General features: G+C 36.4%; 1 protein-coding gene across 11 annotated transcripts in view; it reads right to left on the reverse strand.

The window, feature by feature from the left end:
* Nucleotides 1–17,298, reverse strand: part of NAV2 (neuron navigator 2) — a 598,751-nt gene that overhangs the window by 49,429 nt on the left and 532,024 nt on the right. For 7 of the 11 annotated variants that reach the window (XM_087719088.1, XM_087719097.1, XM_087719076.1 and 4 more), the window contains 7 exons: nucleotides 14,410–14,701; nucleotides 11,955–12,657; nucleotides 9,678–10,145; nucleotides 6,987–7,052; nucleotides 5,180–5,224; nucleotides 2,529–2,689; nucleotides 1,007–1,195 (listed from right to left, as the gene is read on the reverse strand). In XM_087719088.1, coding sequence (XP_087575214.1) covers nucleotides 1,007–1,195; nucleotides 2,529–2,689; nucleotides 5,180–5,224; nucleotides 6,987–7,052; nucleotides 9,678–10,145; nucleotides 11,955–12,657; nucleotides 14,410–14,701 — 1,924 coding nt within the window. The remainder of the gene's footprint in view (nucleotides 1–1,006; nucleotides 1,196–2,528; nucleotides 2,690–5,179; nucleotides 5,225–6,986; nucleotides 7,053–9,677; nucleotides 10,146–11,954; nucleotides 12,658–14,409; nucleotides 14,702–17,298) is intronic. The other 4 variants (XM_087719065.1, XM_087719093.1, XM_087719082.1 and 1 more) reach the window with 4 other exon arrangements.

The following is a 17,298-nucleotide window of genomic DNA, read 5'->3' on the forward strand; positions in this document are numbered from 1 at the left end:
TTAGGTAGTATAACTATTTCAGAGAAAAATTTTGAAAACCCCCAAAGTGAAATCATTACTAGGCGCAACCAATTCATATTCAACTGATAGTAGAAGAAAGAAGTTTGGGCAGGGAAAGATCAGTAGCTTAGGAAATTATATTACTGAACTTCAATCAGTAAATTAGATAAGTGGGAAGTGAGAATTTCCATTTTATGTGCCTAACTCAATATTCTTATCAGGCCACATAGGTGCTTCTGCTTTTTAAATGCCACAAGTCTCCATCTCACCTTTACTGTTGGGGAGAGTAAAGGCAACTTAGAAGATGTTGCTGCTTCAGGGTGATAGGTTGCTTGACATGGTAAATTCCCAGTGACCTGCACTGTTGGTGCATGAGAAGGAGTCTAGGATATGTCTGGTTCTGGGACCAGGAAGAGTCTTACGGTCCTTGTTCCTCCTAATTTGAGCGAATATTGCGCCACTGTCAACAAGTATTTTTTCCCCACATCCCTGACTGCAGTCTACTTAATGCAGCCTTTAGGACAAAAGAGATTTTTCTATCTCTTCCAGAGAAATTAAAGATGAGCTAAAAGGGTCACTATTTGAAATCAGTAATATTAGGTAAGCTGAAAGTAGGGATAAGCAGTAGGAGAGGTCTGAAAAAGAGGTCTTGTGCATTCAAGAGTAGCATTAAGGCTTTGCAGACTATTTCACAGATCTTTTCACATCTAAAAATCACAAGCGTGTTGATGCTTTTGTCTCCTTGATTTATCTGAAGGATTTTTCTCACCTCAGGTCAAACAATAACATCTGATTCCTACCCCTATTTTCTGACATTGGCATTTGTTGAAAAACAAAGCCTACCGTGTTAAAGTTTTGAATATGTGTTTTGTTGTTTTTTCCCCTTTCTCCGTAAATATAAGGGAAATAAACATCTATCAAAAATTAATAAACAATTTTTGTCATTCCTTCCCATATGCATACATGATTCAACTTTTTTGGGAAAAAAATGAACTGGATCTCTTACCCTCTTCAAATCCATCCCGGAATGACCCAGAACGGCTCATTGTCCTGCTCTTTTCATCCAGTGACATTGAGCTGTTCCGGAACCGGGACTCATTGTAAGGATCGTAAGGGCCATCTGCGTTAGAAAGACTGTGCGTCCGGAGCATGGTTGGGTTGGATAAGCTCATTTGGGCTGCTGTGGTGGGACTCGCTAGAAAGCAAACCAGAGATAGGAAATTCACAGATCTATACTCATGCTATGCTACTTTCACAAATGAACAAACCACACTGTTACTATAAGCATAAGAGTAGCAGTCTCTAACTAAATCTTTCTTAAAATTTGTCCTGCATTAATCAGGTAGAAAATGAAGTTTTGGAAAAAGAAACTTCTACAACCATGCTTGCTTCAACCATGTTGATTCTGAATAGTAACCAAGTTACAGTAGTAACTGAACTTGTGGTAGTCAGGCACAAAGTCAGACATTATTAGAATATCAAGACATTGGAGAGGATACTCGCAAAGCTAAAACTCCTTGGATCTGAATCCTGCTTCCCACAATAAAGTAATTTGGTACCTTTAAGACATTGCAATCTTCGTTATTAAATAATAGAGTTCCCAGAAAAATAACCAAGTAATAACTAAGATTTCAGAGACAAGGCTGACCCATTAAAATATATATCTTTATCATAGAATTGGTGATATGGTAATACATTTCTGGGTATCATATGATATACATTTTCAACTATTCATCTTCTGATCTGATTTTTGGCTCCTGGTCAAACTTACTTAGTTAATAGTTAAGGCTATGCAAAATTTGCACTGTTTTGCTTCACAAAGAGTTAATTTTGATCACTGGAGGAATTCACTTTAAAATGTTGCCCAGATTCAGAAAAGCAAGATACTCCAATGGGAAGCACTGAAGTGAGTCATTTTATTTCACTTGGCTGTTTTGCTTTGATGGCAATGTCTTCTATTGAAACAGTCAATTCCGTATGATATGACAACCCACAACCTCTAGAAGCAAGGTGTGCATCAAAAGGGCAGTTCACTGAAGCTTTGATAAAAACAAAGAATCTCTTTGAGGCTTTGTACTAATCTAGCAACTATTATTCTTATGACTCTATCAAGGCAAGTCGTTATGTAGTGGCTGCCAAACTATCTTAGATCTTAAGCTGTAAGTTCATTCATAGTGAAGATTAAATAAAGCAAATGATTGTTTCTTTAAAAAAAAACAATTATATAACCAATTAAAACCAGATTAGTGAAAATAATGAATAATTTTTCAGATGTAACATAAAACTTGCATGGTTCTAAAAATCTGAAAGAAATGTTTATGCAAAAGCAAACTCCTCTGACACTCCAAAATGCTAAGTTATAAATTAGAAAAGTAGGTGCATAATGACAATACTGGTTTGGTATGTTTCAACTGGCATGCTATATCAACACATGCTAGCTTATCAGTATCAATCTCCAATTAAATTTACATTTTTTTTGAACAAGCTGTACATTTCACAGTTGAAAGAAATCATAAAAGTTTACTCACCAAGCTGGGAGAAGTTAAATCTAGTCCCAGATGGTGATGTGATGCTGGAACCAGAAGAAAATGGAGAATTGACAACAGTGTCCTGAAGACCTCCAGCAGAATGTGAACGCAGCCATTCTTTTGCATCCTCTTGATTGCGAAGTTGTGATGATGGTGTATACCTGCACAAATCACAACCAGGTTTAGCTTTTGCTCAGAAATATCTTGCTTGACAAAACTACAAAAGTATTTTAGAGAAAATAGCAAAGCTGAAAAGAAGTCTTTTCCCTGCCAGAACACACCTTTTCTTGTTAGTAGAATTAGCCTAGTTGAAAATTTTCATCTTATATTTATGAACGTTTTAAATTTGGGACACATCAGTTTGTATCATGATTAAAGTAGGATGATATAAGCATGATTAAGTATGGATTTAAGTAGATTCCTCTGAATGTCAAATTCAAAGAAATGCTTTAATATGGGTAGCTGTTACCAATATCTGTTATCCATGAATAGGAACATTATGGATTTATCTGATAGCTTGCATTTCCTCCTGGCTTGTAAATAGCCATTCATAATATGTCTATGCAAGATACCATGAAATCTAATGTGTGATTTAAAGCCAGTTAATTATTCCTTATCTGACAAGATACTTTTGAACATCTTAAACTTGATGACCCCTAGTAATGTTTAAACAATTTCCAATGATCATATTCAACAAGGCCAACAGCCACTACTGCCACTACATACTAATTTTTAGAGTTGGTTCTACATAAATATATGTATACAAATACATGGAGGTTATTGGCTTGTACAAAGGTGATGGGAGAAAAGCTAAAATTAGGTCCTTAAAATATTGCTGCTCAAAAGCTCAAAACTGAATTGCAAGAATCAAACCTGAAGATCTAGCAAAAGGAGATATATGTGTGCCTATAGATTGTGTAAATTTTTGGTTCATATGATTACCATCATTTGATAATGACTTAACTGACTGACTCCACTTTTTGCACTCCATATATGTACCATATACTCAAGGGTAAGCCAAGAATTTTAGGTGTCAAGATACACCTGAAAAATTGGTTAGGCTTATTTGTGAGCATTTTTCTTTAGCTTTTTAACATACCTACATTCAGTATATACTTGTGGATAAGTTCTAATTTTTAAGCAAAATACAATGAAAAATGCACTAGCCATGAAATCAGCCAATAATGAAAACTAAACATATGAAAATTTCAAAGGCTGGTTTATCTACAGCTGGCTTATATATGAGCTTATACACAATTATACCCAATCAGAATATCAGTCTGATGAAGACTGAAATTAATATGTAATGTGAGAGGTGTTGATTTTTTCTTTTTGCCAGCAATAAAAATAAAATAAGCATTGCCAGCAAGCAAATATATTCTTTAAAACACCTCATTTAAAGTACAAGCAGTTATATTTTATGCATAGCTTTGGTAGGAATTTCAATATTTAATTCACATTTTCCAGAGTGATCTAGTGATGTTAATTTGTACTTGGCACCTAAAAGCTAGATTTTGCTGTTAAGATTTCTGATGTTAAAAGTTATTCACGTGTATTGAGAAACTGGATCCATAAAAAGGCACACAAACATTAGAGGAATATGCAAATGAACAAACTACAGATACCTACCTCCTTGACATTTATATGTTTAAAGCTTAAAAAACAGTATTCATTAATAATTGGAGACATTGGATAGGTGGAAAAGATATTACCAACCAATTAACTTATTCAATCTTAACCCTCCCGTATTTTACACAGCACTTCTAGCATTGAGCTCAGTGAGACAATCAAAGATACTGCAAATAACAGGGTGTTTATAGCACAGAATAAATTGCAGCTGTAATTTAAAGCCATCAGGACAGTGATTGTAAAAAAGCAGCAGCACAATCTAGTCTAAAATTGAACAGACAATATCTGTGGAAAATTGAACAGACAATATCTGTGGACTTTCATGTCTAAACTAATTCTACCCTGGTCTCTGGGTGTCATGTGAATTTCGTTGTATGTATATACTGTGTATATACGTACAATGACAATAAAGTTTATATATCAGGTTAATAAATGGAGTAAAGTTGTTAAGTTTTCATTGAAAGAAGAGAGCATCCTTTTTCAGTCTAATTTTTTTTATGTCAAATTGCTTATAATACATAATATAAATTTTAATCATTAATTCAACATCTTTTTTTTCTTAAGCACAATTACTGCTTTGGTTGTCGGTTGTCGTATAGCAAAGCCTGCACTTTTAATGACTTCTCAGTTCTTCTTGATCTGCATTTCAGAAGTTAACACTGTGAGAATAACATCATCCAGTTGCTATTTCAGTCATAAAAGCTGCAAATTATTGCTTGCAAGTCAAGCTTGGTGAGTTGGTTTTTGAAAAGCCAGCCAGCTATAGTTACAAATCCTGCTCAAGCTGAGAAGCTATGAAAAGAAGCATGTAGGTGAGAAGACAGAATAATGACCTGCTTCAAGAGGACATGGCTTGGGGGGTGAGAGGGGGATGGAAGACAGGGAGAAAGAGACTGCAGCCACTCACTGCAAAGCAGAGACCACCACCAGCGCTAAAGACACGGAAGACACACAGGCAAAAGAAAAAAAAAATTCCCCAAACCACATGGAAAACTACTTATGCTATACGGAAACACCAATACCTGAGTCCTTTCTTAGGCAAAGTGTTCCTATCAAGATGTGGGTCGCTGTAGAAAAGTTAAAAGAGAAAGAACTTCAGAGAAGAGCAAAAAGGGAATTAAAGGTCAGTTTGAAAAAAAAGAACACTAATAAACAACTCTGTCTTAGCACTGAAAAAAGAGAGACAAAAGCCCCTGTCAAACCAACATGCAAAAACCTAACCAGATTTAGACTCTGTTACACAGGACATGCAAACGGGACCATGCTAGATGAACTCAAACCCAAGACTGAGATCTCATATCTCAATTCAACCTTCTCCAATTGGAACTTTTCAGATGGAAATTTAGGAAAGTGGCAAGCCTAACATATCTGGGGGACTTAGAATTTTGAACGTTCTAAATACTTATTTTAATGCAACTTTTCAAGCTCATTTGGAAGTTGGACTGGCCATTTCTCTACCATAAAAGTAACTGGGACACTTTCTTTTCTTAATATGTACATATTTCAGATGAACTTTTCTCAGTAAATGTAGACTGGTCATCCCTATGACAATGTTGAAAAATTTCCTTTAAAAATACACAAAAAATACAACACTATCTCTCAACTCTCAAACAAGATTCCCCACCTAGCATCAGATTGGAATTAATAATACAATCTGCAACCTTTTGAAGGGTAAAAAGGGGATATTAGTTGCATGAACCAGAGGCGTCTATGAGTAGGATTATTTATTATTTGCTTTCAGGAAATAAGCTTAGCATTGAAATAAGCTATATTCAAATCACACCTGACCCTCTTTCAAAAACACAACTTCTGCAAGCTAGGTTTATAAATGTTCAAAAGCCTTGTTCTGAATAATATCTGCCAACAGTACAAATACTTTTTAGTTTAATGAGGGAACAAATAATAGATTGATCACATAACTAGATTCCCTTTGTAATGGAGATGGGTGGTTCCAAAATGTTTAAACAAATAAGATAAACTAGATACTCTAAAGTGAATCCTGAAATGATGCATCAAATGAAATGAGTCACAGTCTACAAGAGATTATGCCTGAAAACATAAATTTATATTTAAGCTCCCACAAGTTTTTTGCTATTCTAGCTCTAATAGAGTAACAATCACCTTTCTGGAAATCATTTAATTATGTCATTTATTAAACAATTAAATATCTCTAATAATAATAAGTTCTGAAACTTAGTAATGAAGAGTATTGACTGCAAGGTTTTAGTGCAGGAAATATAGAGAATTATATTGATTCTACCATTATAATTAATTTCTAAACATCTAATGGTAGCAATAACATTTCCAGTGTGCTTTGCTGCACATTGTTTCCATACGTTCATTCTTACAAGAAAGTACACAGAACAAAATACCAAAAGAGCCAAAAATTTCCAAAATTGACACTGATGTAAGCAACTTATTACAGGGACTAATTTCAGCCACAACAGAAGAGTTGGGGATGGAAACCAAGACAAAAGGTGAAACAACTGAAAACATGAGGGAAAGCGGCATGCCACCAGAATGCAGAAATGCTAGTGAGAGTTTAACCTTCCAGTAAAAAAACACAGAACTTTGTAAGATCCTTAAGTTTGCATTCTTAAAAAAAACATTACATTTGTCCCATGGTTCTCCAGAATAAACTGGGTCATTGCTGCAGTTAAATATACTCTCACTGGCATGTCTTTGAGTGACAGTTCAACACAGCCCAGTGAAATATACACACACTCTCCACTGAGCACAGTCTTGCACAATACACTTTGGCTTCTTAAGCATCACAATGAACCCTCCTGGATCTTGTGTATTCCACTGTCCTATGAAAGACAGCATTACCTGTCCTGCCTCCTGGGTAAAGTATTTCTGCAGAATTTGGGACTAGCAGCAGGGGAAGAGAGAGGGCTAGAAGAAGTTCAACAAGACAGAAAAACAAAACAACAACAAAAGAGAGAGAGAGGAAGATTAGCACAAAGGGAAGAAAGGGAAAGCTGTTAGAAAAAAAAAAGAATCCATTCACAGGTTGATAACAGTTGTTTTATGTTGCGAAGCCATAGATCGTTAAAAGATTCCAGGAACTGCCTAAGTCAGAGGTGTCCAACTCATGGCCCACGGGCCGGATACGTCACACATTGGCCACAGCCATCCCCGGTTTAGTGAAGAGGAAAAAGTCACAATACGTCACATGATGTCGCGAGTTTGACACCCGTGGCCTAAGAGATTTAGCAAAGTCAGGCTGCATCCAAAACAATTCAGGAAGAGCTACAGTCCTGGGTCTTCTTGGCATTAGGTTTTCTCTGTTCCTATGCAGAGATGGACTAAGATGACTCTTCCAATTGTTCATTTTCCTAGAAATAGGCAAATTCATTCATAGCAATAGCTAAAGGGCTATATGGTACTCATTCTTGTACTACAAATTGATTTCAACTACAGGTAATCCTCGCTTAAACAACTGGTTGTTTTATGACCAAAGTTATGACAGACACAGAAAAGGAGCTTTTTGGTCTGAAAAGCCTTAAAGACCAGGCCAAAGAAAATGGCCACCCTGAGGACATATGTTCACATGACCGGCAGGTCAGTTTTATGCAGTCTGCAGTCACGTGTTTCTGGCATTTTACCTCGTTTTCGGGAGGGTGGGGAAGATCACTTAATGTCCACTGTGTTTGCTTAATGACTGTCATTTTAAGTCTTGAAAATTACTTCTGATCACATGGGTGCCTTGACTTATCGCCATAAGTCTTCCATCCTTCCGAGGTGGGTAAAATGAGGACCCAGATTGTTGGGGGCAATATGCTGACTCTCTGTAAACCGCTTAGAGAGGCCTGAAAGGCCTATGAAGCGGTATATAAGTCTACTGCTATAACAACTTACAACCATAATTCTGAGCTCAATTAGGTAAGACAAGGACTATTCGTAAAATATTTAATATGTTTATATGATCCTGGCTGAAATCTAAAAAGAAGCAGTCAAGGAAACACAATTGGCTGACATACAAGCTAGATATGAAGCCTGCCTTAAATTGTGGCTTAACATAAAGCATGTTCTTTATAATTTATTTATTTATTCAATTTCTATAGTCACTCAATCCAGTAACTATAAGTGGCTTAAAATTCTCAAATTTTAAAATAAAAAAATAATTAAAAAAACATTAAAACAGTAAAAACATTTGAACTTGGTTGTTTTCTTACAGACACATCATTATCCAAACTAGGTAACATCATCAGTGATGGAACGAAGTGGGGTTTGCTCTAAATTTATATTCTAGTAGCTTGCCCTGTTAGGCTTGGTTGGGAGTGGTCCTGGAGCTTCTTTGGTTGTGCTGTTTACTATTAGCTTGTTTGGCAGTTCCTTGATTGGGATATTGTTTCCTTCTTGATTGATGGTCTGATGTTAATCTTGATGTTAATCTAATGCTGGTGGGGAGGTGTTTGGGTCTTTTTGTTCCTTTTGGCTTGTTGATTGTCTCTTTCACACAGTATGTAGATGTTATTTATGTCTCTGTGTCTATTGATGGCCCATTTGTCAGATTGCCAGGCTTCCAGAAATTCTTAGCACTTTTGAATTAGGCTTGGTATAGGATGATCATAGTTTCTTAGTTGAAATTATGGTTGAGTCTGTTGATATTTTGTGAAATTAAAGAGTTTTCAGAGTTTTTCAAAAGACACTTTGACAAATGTGCCATCAACAGATACATAGACATTAACAACATCTACATACTATGTAAAAGAGGCAATCAACTTGCCAAAAAGTGAACAAAAAAATAAAAAATCTGCTTATCAGCAATCAACATCTATATGAGCATAGTTTAAGACAAAAATTAACATCAGATCAACAATCAAAAAGTAAACAATATCTCAATCAAGGAACTGCTGAACAAGCTAACATTAAACAACCCAGCCAAAGAATTTTCAAGACCACTCCCACCAATACTGATAGGGCAAGCCACCACAATATAAATTTCACTCTTTGCTAATACCGGATGATGTTATTATGTCTACAAGAAAACAGCCAAATTCAGAGAGCACCAAGGACCCGTTTCAACCCTGAGCTACAAATATTCCTCTTTACCAGTAAAAACATCCATAAAATAGAAACTATACCACATTATACTATATATACAATTCTCTCTCTCTCTTTACACACTCACACACAATTTGGCATAATATTTATGCCATACTTGTTAATTTCTTCAGTTTGTGCTAAAAGAAATCAAAGTTGCTAGTGGGGCACTTTATCAAGTTGTGGAGTTATATATTTTTATATTACAATTGCCGGAAGTCCTTTGTTATTTGAAATTTCCAGAAATAGAGAGACCAAATGATATAGACTTCAATTTGACTGTTATTTAACAAAAGTAAGACAACTGTATATACCAAAGAGAAAAATCAATTTGAATAATTATCACAGATTTCTATCTTTAAGAAGATGTGAAAACTATAGAAAGCCTTTAGCAGTTAGTTCCTTAATATATAAACCACAAACAATAACAGGGACCAGGGAAAATACTGGTATCTTTTGAAATTTTCTCACCTTTCTGACAAGTTTGTCTTAACGCTGTTGGTTCTAACAAAGGGAGGCACTGAGTCATCCTTAGGAGCTGCAATCAAGCCACTGGAAGAATTGTGGTTCAGCCCACTTCCACTGCTGAGAGAAATATCAATGGATTCACAACTGGTGTGCAGGCTGCTGACAGACTGGTATCCAATCCCATCCTTGCTGACAGCAGAAGAACTACTGGGGTTAGTACCCCAGGTCAAGCTGTTGGAGGGAGCCGAGTGAGCTGAACTGGGACTAGATGCCAATGGAGATTGATTTGTGTCTGTATTTTTACAATAAAGAGGGCTACTACCACCACTGCTTAATATGCCGCTGCCAGAAGGAGATTCTGGATTTCCTTGTTGGTTCATGGTTGCATGTGGGTTGGAGATGACTACTGAATTTTTCATGCTTTCTGCTGTTGTTATGGGAGGTTGTTTATTTGGCTTTCCACCAAAAAGTCTGAAGAAGAAGAAAAGGAAGTCAGATATATGGATTATTTATTTATTTATTTGTATTTATTTATTTGTATGCCGCTTTTATTATATTTGCAAATCACTCAAGGAGGTGACCATATCCAACAAAGCCCCCTATTCCTATGTTCCCTGCATAGGGTGGGTTGGGCTGAGAGAGAAAGAAGTTCTAGCATAGATGAAAAAAATATCCTTAATATCCTTAATGTTATAAATTAATTTCTTCTACTGTGAACATATCTCTTTACAGCGAGGAGAGACATACTGTGCTAAATTTTAGTCCAATTGTGGTAGTATTTTGGCGTCCTAAACATAGTAGGTTTCACGTAGGTTTGCCATGCACCATGCTTCGTGAGCACATGTCCCTTCTGTGCATGCACTTTTTTTGCGCACACAGCTTGCATGCATGCACGTGGCTTAAAAAACGTGGGTAAATAGGACAGCATAGAGTTGGAGTGGGGTGGTGGGCCCACACTGGTTCACCTGAACTGATCTGAACCATCTGAATAACACCTCTGGTCCTGAATAACATGTGACATTTTTTCTTTCTTGCATTTGCTTTCTTCACATTTAGGTGGTCAGTACAAGCAGAAACAACCAAAAGGCACTTACAAGATTTTCTTCCCATATTAGCTAAATTTTATTTTGATTTTACTAAGATAATTAGACAAATGCTCATCTAGTCACATATTAGTGGTACAGGTAAGTCCTTGCTTGATGACCATCTGTTTAGCAACTGTTCAAAATTACGAGAGCAACGAAGGAGTGGGACTAATGAGCAGGACTTGTATTTGCACTTGATGTCCAGCTTGCAATTATGATGTCACAATATCTCATGGTCATCTGATTGCCATTTGGAGTCTATATTGCCAGCTTTCCACAAAGTCAATGGGAAAGCTGACAGGAGGTCACAAATGGTACCCATGTGAGGTTGTTTTTAATGACCATGCAGGATTCCTTTAATGATAGCAACAGAAAGTGCTGGAACTGCAAGTGACAGGATCAAATGATGCTATAATTTATAACTATATCACTTAGCAATGGAATTGTCAGTTGTAGTTACCATTGTTAAGCATGGACTACCTGTATTTATTTTACAGAATGCGACTGCAATGGTCATAATGTTTATTAAGTATCCTATATTGTGCTGGAGAAGCTATAATCACCCTTTAAGAGAAGGCAATGTACTGTATTTACCTAAACAGCACATACAGTCCTCACTAGGAGACTCAATTTCAGTAACATTCCTTAATATCTCTACTACATTTATAGGTAGGAATGAGAAAATATATAACAATAGACCTTTGTCTGCCCATTATATTCCTAGCCAATCGTTTTTGGAACAGATAAACTAGAATAACTGGATGCTCTTCATTTCCTCCTAAAATCCTATCAATCGTGCAACCTGGAAATTACCAGAATTATAAATCCAACATATTTGGAGGATGTCAAGAAGAAAACAGTGTTTTGTATAATGGTGCAACTACAGAACTTTATTGATAAATTCCTTTTGTGTCCAATCACACTTGGCCAATAAAGAATTAATTAATTAATTCTTTATCTATCTATCTATCTATCTATCTATCTATCTATCTATCTATCTATCTATCATCTATCTATCTATCTATCTATCTATCTATCTATCTATCTATCTATCTATCTATCTATCTATCTAATCATCTATTTATCTAATAAAAGGATATCTATTCCAGACCTAAAATCATCAAGGATAACTTCCAGAATGTTTCTTCACATCTTTGAAATAAAACAATTCAAATGAAAAAAAAACTATAATTACCTGCGCAGTGTAGGAGAGGCCACATCTGGGTACTTTACTCCTTGCTGGTGAGTATTCTGGGATGCACTGGACATTGTCTGAGGTGATGGATTTGCTTTAACAGAGTTACAAGAGACCACACTTTCATTATCTGAGGATATCCCTTTCTCTTTATCAGTCTGATTTATTAATCCTGGCAGAGAGCTCCCAAGGGCAACTTTTGTTGGTTCTCTTATTTTAGGAACAGGCAAACCTGCAGACTTGCTGCTTATGTTGGAGTCTATGCTGCTGGTGCTAGATCTATTGCCAGCTCCACTTCTGCTGCTGGATTTGCTGGGGCGGGGTAGACTCCGATACTGAAGATTGGTTCGGGTAGAAATGGCTAAATAGCCGTCATCCTGATTTTGTGAACCATCAACACTAGTCTTCCGGCCAGTAGATCTTCCGATGAGTCCAGATGACTTGGGTATTTTGCCCAGAGTAGCAGCTCTACTAGTAATAGTTGCTCCACTAGCTGTAATCATGGTCACACCTACAGCTGACCCACTCTGCTTTTTAAATCCAAACATGTTTGTATTAGTCGTAGCCGTTCTACAGTTATTGGCGGAAGGCTTTTTTGATTCATCCCCACTGCTCCTCCCAGCATCTGAAGGGGAACGTTTAATGTTTCCAGATTTGGGAGAAACTCTGCCCTTTTCTGAAACCTTGGCATCATCGGTTTTCCCTTTAAAAAAAAAGGAGAAAGAAAACAATTTTAAATATTGAACGGTTTCAAATATTACGCAGAAACATTTTAATATGTTTAAGTTATTTGTAAATTATTAATATATTTGAGCACCAGGAGAAAATACTTAATATGCTATTTAAGTCTAAAGGTAAAAGGTTCTCCTGACACATATGTGCTAGTCGTTCCCTTCTCTAGGGGGCAGTGCTCATCTTTGTTTCAAAGCCAAAGAGCCAGCATTGTCCAAAAACCTCTCTGTGGTTATGTGGCCAGCATGGCTAAACACTAAGGCGCATGGAATGCAGTTACCTTCCCACCAAAGGTGGTTCCTATTTTTCTACTTGCATTTTTACATGCTTTCAAACTGCTGTTCGCAGAAGCTGGGACAAGTAATGGGAGCTCACTCTGTTATGGGGCACTAGGAATTCGAACCACCGAACTGCCAACCTTTCTGATCGACAAACTTAATGTCTTACCACTGAGCCACCATGTCTCTATTTAAGTCTAAAAATGTAAAGTTACAAATGTAAAGTTACAACTGTTTTGTTCTATTACATGAAAAACTACATTGTTAGCTAGAACTAGCATTTGAGATACCTCTACCCTATGGTAGTTGAATATGCTTGATATAGGCAACATCAATGTAGCTTTTCATACAATAGAACAAAATATTTATGTAACTAGCATTGAAAGAGAATGAGAAAAGAAGACTCAGGAGTGATATAAAAGTCTTCAGTTGGCTAAAAGCTTGAAACACTCCAGTAAAAGTGAATGTGCCACTTGAAGGGGAAATCAGTTTTACTGGTTAACAGTTCTTACTTTTGAGTTCACATGGTAGCCACATGAGCTCAGGAAATTATTTGTCTGAATTAAAGATGTTTTAAGAAGATTTAATTTAAAAATTAAAATTTTAGTCTGAGCAGGCCATTTTAAATTTACACCCGCCCATGGCACCCTCACACTCTGTAACTCTTGACTGCAGTACTCTCTTGTCCCAGTAGACTGCTGGCTAGGGACTGCTGCTTCTTCCTACCTAACAGCCTATGCAGCCCTGGGGTTATGATAGCAACTAGGTCAGCTGGGACTGGTGTCACTAAGTGATGCAGTCACATGACACCACCCACACTCAGCACTGGAAATTCTGGTTCCAGTTGCCATCATAACATGAGGACTACCTATATTATCCTCCTTACTTCCTTTGAGCTGCTATGATGTCTAGCAGATTGTAGTGTAAAGATCTAGCATTTTGAGTGCTGATGAGGGATATTGCTACTTAATTATGTACAATTAGAAATGAGAATAAAAGGAAGTAAAAAATAGTCTCTCTCCTCCAGAAAACCTTCAGGGTAAACTGTGGTATAATTTAGTTGTAGCAAAAAATCTGTTGTTCAAAATACACAGCCTTAGACAGATTTCCAAGTTAAGGGTGGATTGAAAACCAATGGAGAAACTAGCTCTTATTAAACATTCTGTAGGTATCTTTTAGATTTATATAAATTACAAACCCTATTGATTAACACTATCATTCATGCAAGCAAATGCCTTTTCCTGATCAAATCTCAGTTATCAGTATCCCTTTAATTTGGCAAAGACAACCAGAGAAACAGATTTATTGCTATATTCACCATCAAAAAGGACCACAGATCAAAATGCAGTTAAAATCCTGGCAGAGGAATTTTTTTAAAAAAAAATAATACTAACAGCAAACATTCTTGGCCTGCACTGCATGGCTTTTGGCCGTGCATTCCTCACCTGTTCCAGGTGTCTTCAAAGTTCCTGAGGTGGCTGCCGTTTTCATCCTCGGCGTGGTAATACCAACTTGAGCCGACATGCCCCGTCTCCAGGATCCTGTCTGTGAAATGACGATGTTCTTCCTTCCAGAAGTGCTTTTATCGGATTCATCAGACACATCAGAGGGATTCCTTCTCCATTTAGATCCAGGCTCCATTTTTACACCACTGTCTGAGCCTCCATCTGATTTTTTTATTTCATCACCAGACCACAAGGAATTCCGCTCCACTTGGAAATGCTTTTCAGTGTCGGTCTGTTGGAAAACAGAAATGAATCAACTTGCACTGCAAACTTTTCTTCCTCCCAGGTAGAAGGATAGATAATATTTCAACATTTTAGTGATCCCTATAGATAAGAGTTCTGGCTTTTAATATTTTCTTTTTTTAAAAAAAATAAGAATAAGATACTGATCTACAAACAGAAAATTAAGGAATCTATTTTACATTTCTAATACGCTTAAGTAAAAAAAAAGCAAACAAAATGCAAACCATTCAACATTTCATAAAACAATAAAACAAGATTCAAGATATATATATAATATATATTGTGCAGCTTCCTTGTCCCTGTTATTTTGCACAATACCTTTCATTGCAAAGCACAAACTCATTCACTTCAAATATGTGTTGTGAGCTTTTCCTTTGTTCTGCCTTCCCTATCTCTTTGCTGGCAATTTGATCTGTGGAGCATGAAGAGGCAGCTTTTTGTAACACCAAAGATAAAGGAGGCTTTCTGTTTCAGCCTTGCACAAACTTCATCATCAACTGAAGTGAGAAATGTTTAGAAGTGACGATGATTCACTTACTCCCATCTCGCTGAACTTCATCCACAGAGGTTACTTATTTATTCATAATTAAATTTATCACTTTGAATTTACGTGAGTGATTAGGGCCCTTCAAATATAGTAGCATGCCATTTTCTTCTTTCTCATGATGATTACACAAGAGACAATGAGCTGGGATGTATTCTGCATTCACCCTCTTTGTTCCAGTTGTACTGCCTTTATGAACTATCTGAAATCATTTGCAATTCAAATTACTGACATGGAGACCAATGCCAGAATTGATTGAAAAACTCTGTGAACATGCTACCCATATGGGAGCCCCCCTAAAAATGTAATGAGAGATCCATTCTGTGCATTTTTTTTCTTTCTGGTCTGGTTCTACGTCCTTCTTAAATACAAATAAGTAAAACCTTTGAACGTTCATGGATTTAGACATTTATGAAATTCACAGGTTTCAAAGTGTGAAATACTGAATAATCAAGCATCAAATATAAAGAGAGAAATGAAAGTGACATGGTTTAATTCTTCAAATGGTAAATGCTCCACCAATTTTAAATCCAGGATTGTGCTGAGTCTTCAAATCTTTATAGTTTACTTATAAACCACAAATGTGAACGGAGGCATTTTCTGCAATTGTTAGCAGGGAGAGCAATGTCTTTTTTTTTAAAGGAGGGAAAATAGATTTCAGTTTTCTTCAAGCCTGATCTTATCTAGGTAGTGGACATTATTTCCAAAATTCATATACCTGTTAAGAAAGATTCTGGGATCTAAAGTCGATATAATTAATTAAAATAAAAAAGCAGCATCTTAAATTTTTTTTTACAAAACTGTTTCTCCAAGTGACCTGACAACCATGATATCTCCAGCCTTAGTTGAATCATATTACTGTAATACTGTATTACTTATCTTAAAAGTAGTACACAGTCACATTTGGATGCATTTTTTTAAACTATCTTAAAAATGCATCTAAAAATTCTGTCTCAGAGTTTAAAGGAACCATAATGGGGAAAGTGTGAGAATACTGTGAGATTAAAAATCAAGTAAAACAAACTTTCACAATAAAAAGAAAAGGAAGGGGATATGATGTCATTCTTGCTATTTTCCAGGCAAACTTCTCTGTCTGTCCAAGGACAGGTTTCTATGGCATTGTCGAAAACATATAGAGCAGAGGTGGTATTCTGCCAGTTTGTCTCGGTTCGAGGGAACTTGTAGCGGTGGCGGCAGGCTCCGCCTACCTGCCCAGATGCCATCACGGACACTTTGTGCATGTGCAGAAGCGCCACGCACGTTCCTGGTTCCAAAACGGTAGCAAAGATAAGAGGAAACCGTTACTGATATAGATCCACCACTTTGGATCATTTAGTTCTAATATTCAAAGCAGAATATTAGAATGTGTGGGATATTTTTTTACACTTTTCCAAAGAAGCATCTAAAATTAGGATTTCCTATATTTTGCCTCATTCTCTGTATGCCTAGTAAGTAGTTGGTCCATTATACATTGGCCTGTATAAATGGATATCTCCAGCCTTAGTTGAATCAAAGATAACAGTCAACATATTCAAATAACATTTTGCCCAGACTTCCTTTTATTGTAGCTAAAGAGAGAACTCAGTGTCAAGAGTGGCAAGAGAAGCAGTGAGTTACAGAAAAAATGCCAGAGCCACACTTCTGTTTTCTGTTTTCTCCTCCATATGTTTTCCTGAGATAGAACATATAACAGCATAGAAAACAAGAAATCTCTCAGTTAATATCTATCCATGATTGCACAGCTGGATTCCCAGTTGCAAGACCTAGAATTGCTAAGTGATTAAAACTTTGTAAAATATTTTGTGATGGAAAAATATGGAAACCATTATTCTCTTATTCATTTATTAATCAAATTTATGCAGCCATCCATCTCCCTGAAGGTGACTCTGGGTAGCACACAACAGTATATATATAAACAAATAATAACAGTGAATACAAATATATAAAATATGTAACAACAAATATCCTAAAACCTAAAATATAACCAAAGTGAAGAGAAAATAAAAATGCCCCCCTCAACAATGGAGCTATTTATCCATGGG

The sequence above is a fragment of the Thamnophis sirtalis genome, unplaced genomic scaffold, assembly GCF_051295495.1.
Source record: "Thamnophis sirtalis isolate CommonGarterSnake01/CBP01778 unplaced genomic scaffold, rThaSir2_p1.2 scaffold_1, whole genome shotgun sequence".
In the NCBI taxonomy this organism is placed as follows: Eukaryota; Metazoa; Chordata; class Lepidosauria; order Squamata; family Natricidae; genus Thamnophis; species Thamnophis sirtalis.